This window comes from Eumetopias jubatus, unplaced genomic scaffold, assembly GCF_037043125.1.
Source record: "Eumetopias jubatus isolate StellerSeaLion01/CBP00866 unplaced genomic scaffold, mEumJub1_p1.0 scaffold_1, whole genome shotgun sequence".
Classification (NCBI taxonomy): Eukaryota; Metazoa; Chordata; class Mammalia; order Carnivora; family Otariidae; genus Eumetopias; species Eumetopias jubatus.
Window position 1 is genome coordinate 165,949,062 of NW_028274807.1, and position 12,415 is coordinate 165,961,476.

At 46.5% G+C, this 12,415-nt stretch overlaps 1 protein-coding gene across 1 annotated transcript in view; it reads right to left on the minus strand.

The window, feature by feature from the left end:
* SLC6A11 (solute carrier family 6 member 11) overlaps positions 1–12,415 on the minus strand; it is a 132,765-nt gene that overhangs the window by 29,907 nt on the left and 90,443 nt on the right. Inside the window, exons 7-8 of the mRNA XM_028101756.2 lie at positions 7,111–7,214; positions 2,058–2,182 (exon numbers count right to left, since the gene is read on the minus strand). Coding sequence (XP_027957557.1) covers positions 2,058–2,182; positions 7,111–7,214 — 229 coding nt within the window. The remainder of the gene's footprint in view (positions 1–2,057; positions 2,183–7,110; positions 7,215–12,415) is intronic.

Here is a 12,415-nt window from a genome sequence, read left to right on the forward strand (position 1 = left end):
TATGGTCCATCCATCCAGCGGAATACCAGCCATTAAAACTCATGATTGAGACCTCTGTTTACTGAGGCAGAAAGCTCCTCATACTTTATTGTAAATGGAAAAATGCAGCCTATACCAAGGATAATTTGATCTGGTTTCCATCACCACAAATATGGATATATATGCATGGAAAATCCTGACAGGAGAACCCCAAAGTGTTGTCAGATTTGGAGTGCAGAGATTTTCCTTTGTTAAGATTTCCACAGTTTTCTATCATGAACATGCTTTCAATTTGAAATTAGAGAAAAAAATAACAAAATTTATTTTTAGTTGGCTCTTTTCCTTTCCATCTACGACTCCTCTCTGAATTTCATCTATAAAATTGAAATAATGATAAAAAGAGAAAAAATAGCGCTGCATATATCTTATCCTACTTAGTACCTAAGGCAGGAATTAGGACATTCATTTTATAGAGGAGGAAATGGATTCTTGGAGAGGGCAATGCTCCTGTAGAGAAGGTAATGCTCTCTCTTCACAGGGCTGCCCTGTGGTTTCATGCCAGGAAGGAACATGGATGTTTGGCGAAGTGTCAGGTGCTCACAGCGGGCAGTAGGATGGCATGGTCAAAGCATGGACTCTGGAGCCAGACGGTGTATATTAAATCCCAGCCGTGTCCCTTCCAGCCTGTGTAACTTTACGTGTCATTTCACCTCTCTGAGCCTCAGCTTCCTTTTCTATAAAACAGGGGTAGCAAAAGTGCCATGTTGGAGGGCTGAGCTGAGGATCACATGAGACAGTTCCTGCCCAGAGTCAGCACTTGCTGAGTGAGACCTTTGGTCATATTAATATTCTCTAGTCTAGCTCTGGACTCCTGAGTTCAGCAGGGACTGTCTCTCTCTCTGACATACATTATCCAGAGGAAGGGGGACCCTGAGTGGTCACAGAGCAGAGCTTTGTAATCATGTTCCTGCTCTGATGTCCATATATCCCACTCTGCCAGCTTGGTGGGTTAGAGGGATGCTTCCCCATCTGTGCATGCCACACAAAACAGGACACTGTGGACTAGCATTTTCAACAGAGGCAGTGTGGCTCCCGGGGTGCCTGGGGGTAGTCGCAATAAATGGGGGCATGACTAGCACTGAGTAGATGGAGGCCAGAATGGCTAAGCTCCCTGTGCCACTCTCAACAAATGGCTCTACTAAACATTCTTGTGGGTGAAAAACTTTAGACCTAACTGAGGTTAGAATCTGTTTGTCATAAAAACACAAACTATTTCCACACTTTAAAAAAAATACACACTGAATTTTTCTAGAATTCAAACACCATGTAAATCAAGGCAAGAGTAATTCACCCTTTTGTGCAATCACCTCAGCAACAATAACTCTGCTTGTAGTGTGGTTGAAATAGACACTCGCCAATCTATACTTAAGAATGTCACATTCATTGTGATTCTGCAACTTAGAAGAGGGAAAGGGAGAGAGATTCTCCAAGCAGAGGGAACAGTATGTGCAAAGACCCTGTGGTGGGAGGGAGCAAGTGATGTTGCAAAAGCAGACCACCGCGGAGGGGCAGCATGAGGGTGGGGGAATGATGTGGGTGGAGAAGCTACAAAGGCTGGGCAACACAGGGCCTTCGGGCCCTGCTAAGAATCCAGCACTATGAGAAGCTAAGAAAAGCTTTTCATCAGAGGACATGGTCAGATTTGCATTTTGAAAGAAGCCAGTCTGCACATGGAACCAAAGGGGCAGGAGTGGAGGCTGGGAGGCCAGTGAAAGGTTCCTGCAGTCACATAGGTGAGCAGTGACGGTGGTCTGGGCTGGTGGGGAGATAGTGTTGCTGGGGCAAAGTACACGAAGTGGAGCGACGCCCAGGAGGCAGAAGCTATACAACTTGGGGATGTCTTAGATATGGGAGTGAGGAGGTGTCACAGTTTCTCTCCCACACTCCTAGTTTGAGGATGGATGGTGGGGCCACCTTCTAAGACCTGAACCCAGGAGAAGAATGAGCTGAGGAGGTGGATCGCATTTGCACCATGACCATCAATCACCCAAGGCCTCCCTCACCTTTGGCAGACTTACCTGACTCTGCCACCTCGGCAATGGGCACCCCCTGCTCGTATGCCATGAAACCCAGGACTGAGAAGATGGCAAAGCCAGCCACAAAGCTGGTGCCACTGTTGAGGCAACAAAGCATGATGCAGTCCCTGTGGGGAAGCAGCGAGAGGGGCTGAGGTCAGAGTGGGTGAACAGGTATAGTGCTTGAACATTCTACCTGAGCACCACAGCCATCCTGTGGGGCAGGCAGGGCACGGTGGGCACAGATCGCCCCATTGGCCTGATGAAGCCATTGTAGTTCAGAGAGGTTAGGTGGCTGACCCATGGTCACACAGCTTCTCCAGCATTTCTAGAAGATAAGGTGGGTCACGGACCAGAAGCATGGAAGAGGGATAGGAAGGAAGGCTGGCAAGTGAGAAAATGCACAACTAGTGAGAAGATACCTGGAGACAAAGCAACGCTCCTCCAAATCCCTGGCAGGAGAGGAAAGCAGGGAAAGCGAGAAAGGAGTGATTTTCTGGGAGCTCAAAGCAAGGAGGGCAGGAGAGGCCTCTGAGAAATGGCTGCTTCTCAGTCAGAGGAGCATCCATGGACTTCACACTAGAAGCTCTCACCAGCTTCAGGAGGAGACACCCCATCATGCCAGGCTATTTACTGGAGCAGCACCGCATAGCCCTCGCTGCTCAGTCCCTGTGAGGGAGCAGCCCCTTCCAGGTTGGCCGCCGCACAGAGGGTTTATCGGAGCAGGGACTGTCTCTTGCCCTTGGGAGGGGCTTACCCACAAAGGAGCACCAGCATAAAGCTGCAACCCAGGAGAAATCAGAGTGTAAATGATGGGCCTTTGCCAAGACAAAGGCAGAACCCTCAAGTCCCGGCCTCCCCTCCCTCAGGCCCGGCATCCTCACAAGGCCACAGTGGGGAATAGGCCTCTTTGAGGCTTCTCAGCACGCACTTGCCAGTTAGGCTGACGGCACACGTGATGCTCCACTTTAGAGGGAGGCGCTCCTGAGTGGCCTGTCCAGCCTCTTGTCTGACTCTGGAGCGTTCCTGTGGTGGCGGCGGGCTGCCTCTGGTCACACCCTAGCAAGCCTCGTCACCTTGTTCCATGGCGCTTTCCCCTGGCTGGCCCGCCGGTCTATGCTGTTTACAGCAGTAAGAACTTCCTCATGTGTGTTTGGCCCAAACCTGCCTTCTCTGGTGAGTTTTAGTTCTGCCCTTCCTACCAGCCCGGAGCTCCTTCAGGTTTGGGAGATCTGAAGAGAGTGGCCTTATATTCCCTTTGAGGTTTTTTTTTTTGTTTGTTTTGTTTTTTGTGCTCCTTCAGTTAACTGTCCCAGTTCCTTTAGCAGGTCCTCACCCTGCTCGTGATCTGTAATACACTCCAGCTTGTCCGGCCCCTCTTCAAATGCCACATCCAGGACTAAGAGCTGGACTCAAGAATACAGCAGGACTCACCTCCTCTTCTCCTGACAGCATACTTTTTGTAATGTAACCAAAGGTTACACTAACGTTGGTGACTGCGACACCCAGTTGCCCTGCAATGACTCTGAGAATCAAGGACATATTAGAGAAGGCATGACCCTGGGGGTCAGGAGACATGGGCCCCACTTCCCCCTGCAATTCTTTTCTCTGGACCTGAGCTCACCATAAGACAAAATGCTTGATTACAGGGTTTCTTGGGCCTAATGACAGATTATTAATTTTCCCACAAGTAGTCATCTCCCTCTACCTTCTTCCATGGGGATGAGTGTATTTCCCTGCCCCACTGGCTTTGGGCTTAGCCACACAACTTTCTTTGGCCACAGGATACTAGCAGATGTGACACAAACAGAGGCTTGAGATATGCTTATGTGACTGAACTTGTCCCTTATGCCTTCTGTGATTTGCCAGGAAAGGAACTTCCCCAGGGGAGCTGCTGTCATTGTAGTCTGTACCCCACAATGTACACACATGGAGCAGACTTGAGCTTGCCTGTGCCCTGCAGCCAAGCCCAACCAATTCACAGCCTGCTAGAGAGCTTCCCTAGCTGGCCAGGAGACTTGTGAGCAATAAAAGCAAATGCGTGTCAATTTAAACCACTGAGTTCTTGGGGCTGTTTGTTATCCAGCATTACTGTGGCAGCGAGGGACTGATTACAGGTCTCTTTAAAGAACTCCTCTGGCACTGTACATGAAGGCTGGGCTGGCAGACCTGAAGACTTTATCTGCAAGCCTGATTTCTCTCCTCTTAAAGGGAAATGCAGCTCAGCCCAGGTAAGGGGAGATTTATCCCCAAGGTTGGGGGTAAAGCTCTTCCTCATGCCTATTTCCTGACCCTGCCTCATCAAACAGTGGGAAACAAGATGGTCCTGGTGAGGAAAGTGCTTTCTCTCTATCTTCCACATTCTGGAATTCTCCTGTATAATTTGAATCTGCAACGTGCCTAGTCCTGTGCTAGGGTTTCTTGAATACTGTGTCACTGAATCTTGAGGCTCAGGGAGGAGAGTTACATACTCAAGGTTTCAGGGGCTTCTATTGGTGAGGTTCGAATATACATCCATTTATCTCAGACATTAAAACCCATGCATTTTTCAGGAGCTCCACAAAAACAATGCCCCCTATGAATTAAGACTTTCAGGTCCTGACTTGTGGACAATTATCTGTGGGCACCCATGTGGTTTTTGAAAAACAAATATCCCTTATTGCAAAACCCCATCTGTCCCCAGAGGCCTCCTGAGTGATTTCCTCACACCACAGAAGGACAGAAGAGCACTGAGACCTGAGGTCCCTTCCAGCCCTTCGTCCCATACCCTGGCCCTCAGAGCACCCACACCTTCAAGCAGAAGTGCCTTAGCAAGCCTGTGTTCTGAAGTGAGGATTTGCCCCCGCCTGGTTTGCTGTATTCCCCCATCCCTCTACTTCTTTCCTGCAGGGCACCTTCTAGGTGAAAAGCTTATGTAACAAGTGCTTTAAAGTTGGCAGGAGCTGAGCTGGGCTTTGAAGACCTCCAGAAGCTATTATGCTGTCAGAAGAGAGGGTACTAATTTACTCTCTCTGAGTTGGGAAGACCTACTCGCAGAACAATCTGGAAATGGAAATAAAATGGGCCCTTGGATTTTGCAGTATCACCTAGGGGATCTGCTTTCTTCTGCCCCTGAGAGGAAGAATAGCCTGCCTATTGGGCGGGACAGCAGAAGGGATCTGTGGCAACCAGCATATTTTACCCACATGCTTGGTGGGGAAGACAGTTGCCACTGCCCCACAATACCACCTGAAGACAGGGCAGTCTTGGCCAAATTCTTGTCAGCTGCAGTTGTTGGGAAAGAACTGGCCATCCCTGTTAGTGAGGAACAGGGGTGCAGGAACCAGAAAGGCCTGGGTTCAAAGCTATGTTCCACCACTGGTCATGTGAACATGAGTAAGTGACCTACTCTTGGGCTTCAGGTTCCTCATCTGTATAACAGATGGCTCCTTCCTTGCTTCCTGACACAGCAGTCGACACTGTACTAGGCTTGAGGGATGGTGGGGACCAAGACCCAGCCTGTGTCCTCACAGAACTGACAGCCACGCAGTGACCAAGTGACTTCTGCAGTGCCCTGCATGGAGGGCTCATGCTGAGTGCTGGCTCCTGATGGGGTGACAGCCGTATGCAGACAGCATCCTTCTCTAACATCCCAAGGGGGTCAGGCTCAACCCAAACCAGAGGCCTGCTGTGCTGTTTTCCCTGTCCCAGTGCCTTTTTCTCCCTGTCCATGGTGACTATTTTGTATCATGGCTGACAGAGTGCTTTGCCTCTCATCTCCCAGACCCGCTTCCCTGTGAATGGCCGGAAGGTAGAAAGGATCTTATGGACAACCTGGCATGGCCAATCATCTCTCTAGCATCCTTCTGTCCAGCCCTACCCAATACCTTTCTGCCCAAGGGCCCCCAGGAACAACAGAACTTGCTGTCCAAAGGCACACTGGATTCCACAATGGCTTTTCCTTACAGCATGTTGGACCTGTCCACTGTCACTTCCTTGGTGCCTCAGTTTCCCCAACTTACGAAATCTATAGACTGAGGCTGTGCCATTCCTTTGTGTATCTCCTAATGTACAGATTCTGGTGTCTCACCTCAGCAGACACACAATGCACATGGTTTTAGCAAATGGGTTAATAAAGTGATCATGAAGCTAGCTTTCGGAGAGATATGCCAGAGTCCTGGGATGGAAACTGGGAGACCTCAGCCAGAGTCCAGGCTCTACTGTGTGTAGCTGGGGATAATGTGGGAGGAACTTTATCACTGCTAAAAGTTCTTTCAAGTGCATGATATCACTTGAGCCACACAACAACCAAGTTGTGTGGCTATCAGGTACAAGTCCCCTGAAGAACCCACTACTGTGACCAGGCACTGGATTCAGGGGTGCAGAGACCTCAGCAAACAGACCACTGGCCTAGAGCTAGAGTCCAGGGTGCCAATTTCACTTCTACCATGCACTGCTATGCTAGGTGACCTTGGGTGGGTTCTTGGCCCTCACAGTAGGTCTCAGCCTCACAGTAGAAATCAGGCTACAGGCATAAGAAGCCAGGCAGCCAGGGTGAAACAACCTCGGGCTCACCCCCCAACCTGGGCACTTCCCTTCCCAGTGCTGGGTGTGGCCACATGCAGAAGGCCAGGGAAGAAGGCTGAGGGGCAAGATGGGGCACTGGCCACTCCAGATAGGACAGGAGAGGACCCTACAATCAAGTGAGAAGGGGAAGGAAGAAGGTGTCTGAACAGAAGGCAGAAGGACAAAGCCCTCACTGTCAGAACACCGGGTTCAAGTCCCAGTTTTGACATTAATAGCTATGTGACCATGGGCAAGTCACTTATCTGCCCTGGGATGGAGGCCTGAATAAGATTCCTGGAGTGGATTCACTTTCAGCCTGCAACACACTCTGATCACATTCATTCTTTTCCTAGCTCCTCGGGTGGCTCACTCTTTGACCCCTGGGCAGGGAGAGGCTAAGAAACAAGCCATCTGTCTCGTCCTGGCTCTATGTGACAGGAAGACAAACGTGAACTGGCCTGGTAGCATGGAGGCGTTTGGTAGAGAGCTGGTAGGGCTGTGAAATGCTCACCTGTAGCAGTTGTTGTTATAATTGTTGTAACTTCCCAGAGCAGTCAGACAACCCAGGCAGATGGCATAGGAGAAAAAGATCTGCGTCCCAGCATCTACCCAGACCTGCGGGAGGGCACAAAGAAGTCAGCATGAAGAGAAGTCAGATGAAGGGTGGCCCCATTCTCAGAAATCCCCCACCCACACCTTACCTTCCAAAAAGTCTAAAAGCAATAATCAAACTTCCTAATCTTCTCAGGAAAGTGTTTTAGGAGTTCTATTATTGGGGACTGCTTCATTAAATATAAATGTCCTTAATTCCAGAATTTTCCAGAGGTTATGGATAACAGTTCACTGAACAGCAAGAATTTGGATATTTAGGTCCCTGCTCCAGCTACGTGACCTTGGAAAAGCTACTTAACCTCTCTGAGGCTTAGTCTCCTCATCTGCAAACTGGGAAATGAACTTCCGTCTCAGGACTATTAAGAGGATTCAGGTAATATGGAATGGAAGCTCCTGGGACCCAGCTCATAAGCTAAGTCATATTTAAGCCAAAATAAGTGACTGCTTATCTTTGTGATTAAGAATACCATGAGTAAACTGTCATAGGATTCTGCCCCTGGGAAAATATCTGCATAGCTGATCTGAGCATCAGAGGTGGCAGGGAAGGGATAGGAGAAGGGGGAGGCCCACCTGTATTTTCCACCTTTCAAAACAGATGCATTTTAGGCTTCCTCTGTGGTATGTAATGGAAACTACTTTCTTAGGTTCCTCTCTGACAAAAACTGCTGTTGACAGCATGACACACACACCAGGAATTATGATGGCTTCTTTAGCACTTTTCCCCAGGCTCTCCCTGCTCTCAGCTCCAAGAAAAATCCATAGCTAAAAGCTAAATGCAGCTGATGACACTGATGCTTGAGAATCAGGTGCCATCTAGGGAACAAGACTTTGCACTAAATACAAATACCAGCTAACTTTTATTGAGCACTTGTTATATGCCAGGCATTGGTGCTGAGCCATTTGTGCATTATGGCATTTGAATATTCACAGTCACCCTATGTAATAAGTGCTATTATTAGCCCCCTTTTACAGCTGAGGCAACAGGAACGGAGAAGTTGAGTAACTTATTCAAGACCACACAGCTGGGAGTGGCAAAGGCAAGTCCATGGAGACTGGCCTCTAGAGATCCATGCCTAACCAATCCCAGAATTTCAGAAGTCCTCCAAGGTCATCTCCCACCCAATACAAGACTCTCTTCTGACTACTCCTGACAGAATAGTTTCTGTTTGATTAATGCTAGTGACATGAGACTCAACTATATCCTGATGCAGCCTTTTCTTCTTTAGAGAGTTCTGACCATTAGAAGATTTCTGAAAATAAGAAGAAATCCCCCTTCCTGAAGGCGTTCCTAGTTCTGGGGCCATCCAGACCACACCTTCCTCCTCTGTGTAGTAGCACTTTAGAGATTTGGAGAAAGCATCAGTGCCCCTTGGATCCTAGAACTCTTCCTTCTCCAAGCAAAATAACTCTATTTCCTCTCTCAGGGATTTGATTTTAACAGTACAGGTCACTCTACCCTGGATTTGCTTGAGTTTGTTAAATCATTCAACAAATACTTATTAAAATTGAAGATCATAATGCTGCTTCTCAACCTAAGAAATGATACATTTTTTTCCTCCCTCAGTGGAGCGTCTTGGAACTGAATGAGGAACTTAAGGAGAGCTCTTTCATGAAGAGTGTGTGTGTGTGTGTGTGTGTGTGTGTGTGTGTGTGTGTGTGTGTCTAGAACAGGGATGCCAGCAGATCAGAGTGGCTTGAGACATGGGGAGGAGGAAATGGAAAGATGAATATAAAAAAAAAGCTTTTTCAAGAAGTTTTGCCACAGAGGGGAGTTAGGAGATAGTTGGAAGGGTAATTTAGGGAGAAATTTTTTTTAAATGGTAGAAACTCAAGGATGCTTAAATGTTATTAGGAAGGGTCCAGTGCAGATAAAAGTGTTAATGTAGGAGAGAAACGTATGCATTTTCAAGTCCTCCCACTCTGCCTCGGTTTCCCCATTTGCTACCTCAGTGGATTCTTTTTTTTTTTAAGATTTTATTTATTTATTTGACAGAGAGAAAGATAGCAAGCGAGGGAACACAAGCAGGGGGAGTGGGAGAGGGAGAAGCAGGCTTCCCGCCGAGCAGGGAGCCCGATGCGAGGCTCGATCCCAGGACCCCAGGATCACGACCTGAACCAAAGGCAGACGCTTAACGACTGAGCCACCCAGGTGCCCCTCAGTGGATTCTCTTTATCCCAATCCAGGGTAATGACTTATACCAGGTATTCAAATCCCCAAGAGGAAGAAAACAGGTATTTTGCCTGGAGGAGGGAGCGTTCTAGTGTCCAAGGGCACTGGTGCTTTCTCTGAATCTCTAATCTAAGACCAGTAGTAAATCGTAAGGAGGGCTAAAACACAATACAGCTGCTGCCCCAGGAAACAGAAGACCAGGTCACAGGAGCCACCCACCGGGACGCTTAGCACTCAATCAAGCACTGCTCCTCAAGTCCCTCACTGTCGCTGGAAATGCCCCTGCAAATTAAATGTCCCTCCTCTCAGACCCCACATTGTCCTCTGAGTGTGCAGGCCAGAGTGAGAAAAATCACCAGACTTGCGGGAAATCTGGCTTCTCCATCAATTGGTTGGAGTTGGTTCCTCTCCACCCAAAACATGGTAAACAAGCCCTCTGTGAGTTTGAAAACACCAGAGAGCTTTCTATCCACACATCCCAAAAATGGGACCCCCGAAGGATGATTTTCACTTGTGGGAATTTTCCTTGCAGTCTGCTCATTGAGCACATCAACACTAAAAGGGACATCTGCTGTTTTTGCCCACCCAGCATCCATCTCCCCTTTTCAGGTAAGAGTGACCTAATTTTCCTTTGAGAAAGCACCTCTTCTCCACTGGGAGGTAGCTTCAGGCATGGTCACATGACCCAGGCCTGGCCAACCAAAGCATTTCTCTTGGTCATAGTGATTGGTTCAGGGATGAGCGTATGATGGAAGCCAAGCCAATGAAACTTAATCCTGGGACTTTTACTGGAGCTACTGCAAATGGGACACATCTTTTTCTCCAGGAGATGCTAAGCTTGTAATTGCTGGGGATCATCACTGACCATGAGGGAAGAGTCTGTCTGAGAATAAAACCAATGCAGAGGAAAGCAGAGTCTAGGGCAAAGAAAGACTGATATTGGTGTAATGACTTAAGTACCTGGATCCAGCCATACCTGAAATGAAACCTACCCTAAAACATTTTGATTTCAGAGGCCTATAAATTCCTCTTTTTCTTAAGTCAATTTGAATTGGATTGCTGTCACTTCAGACTCAAATTCTGACTAGTAGCAACATTAAGTTCTTAGAAAAACCCAGGGGCTGTGAGCCCAAATCCCTCAATCAATCCTCAGTTACTGATGAACTAGCATTTATTGAGTGCCTTCTGCATGCAGAACCCTGTGTCAGAATCTGAAAGAAGCACTACACAATTATATATAGCACTGCATCCATGTTTCTTGGTGAGATAAGGTGAAACATTCAGAGGACAAGGGAGCCAGTACCTAGGAGTGGTTGATGAAGGGGACAATGAACATGTGCTAGGGCAATCAAAGAAGGCTGCCTGGATGGAAGCACACCTTTAAAGACTGGAGAAAGGATGAGAGAAGACGTCTTGGGTCTGGAGGTTCATGTGAGAGGGGGATGTACTTTCAAATGATTTTTCCCTCTTGTTCTCCTACCTCTATGGTAAAAAGCCTGTCACTGTTATTCTGATGGTTAGCATTAAATCAATACTTTTATACAATTCCTTTAGTCCTCCCCCTCTGTGACACTGGGGGTTGGTTCCCAACTATGAGGAAGACCGAAATTAGCCAGTAGTCTCAGTTTCTTCTCCTTCCCTTTCCTCTAACATATAATTAGAAGAAATGCTCATTTGTTTCCAGTTGATATGTAAGGGCAATATGTGAATTTATTCTATTTTTCATATACACATTCCATTCTTTTGCAATTTTTAATACTTGTCTGTATCTGCATGATCAGAATGTACAATTATAGTATCTCTTTGACAGCCACTTTTTAGTGTGAGTTCTACAGGTGACTAGAAATTAATGCTCCCTCCCAGCCCTTATGTTAATTCCTCTCCAGTCAGTTTGGTTGCCTGTAGTTTGTTCTCTAGTAAGTTCCTTAGGCAAGGCTCATGGGAAATAATATTTCCTGGCTCCTTACATGTTCATAATAGTTGACCAATGGCTTTCATACTTGAACACGTATGGCTGTATATAATGTCCTTGGTTTTCTTGTTCTTTTCCTGAGTATCTTAAATACCTTGCTCAGTTGTCCCCTGGCACTGAGTGCTGCTGTAGGAAAGTCTGATACCATTCTTACTTACTTCCTCTTTTTGTCTGAATGAGCAACAGGTTTTTTCTTTTCTCTTTATTAATGTTCAGTCATTTTGATTAAAATAAGTCTTAATGTTGATCACTCTGGGTTGATTTTCCCAGGCTTGTGGTGTACTTCTTCAAGACATAATTCTTTTCCTTAATTTCAGGGGAAAAAAAAAATCCCTGAATTATTGTTTTAGCTATTTGTTCTCTTCCCCTGGTTTGCGTTTCTTCTTGGGGGACTCATTTGTATGTTGGACCTTCTTTGTCTACCTTTTATATCACTTTTTCTTTCATTCTTTAAATAATCTCCTCTCTGACTTTACTTTTTATTTTCTTCCTTTCCATTCCCTATTTACCTTATGATATTACCCATGGTGTCTACTCACCTCTTTATTCCTTCTATTTAGCGATTCCTCCTGAAATGTTCTGCTTTTCTTAAGCTGTCCTTTGGTCAGCTTTATTTTCAAATCTTTTTGTCTCACAATTTCAGCTATGCTATTATTTTATCATGTCTGTTGGTTCTTCATTTCTTTTAGCTTGTTTTGAAATATTAAGTTTCAGTATTCAGCTGTTTTTGGTCCTGTCTGTGGAATGCATACATTACTTATAGGAATACTATTATGCTCAGGATTCTTTTTAAAATAGCTTTGTATGGGATTTGACATGATCATTTTCCATTGTTCATGTGCAGGTCAGACACATTTCTCTGTCCTCTTACAAGGAGGTTTTCTTGTGTGGAGGAATGATGATCCAGGGTAGATTTCCTAGCCTCATAGTTCTAGGATTACCTCTTCTGTTAGTATAAAAAGTCTTGAAAACTAAGACTGTGCAGACAGTACATTCTGAAATTATTGTTCTCTGTTCCCTTCCCCCATTCCCATCCAAAATTTCTCTTTTTGTTTCCTCTAG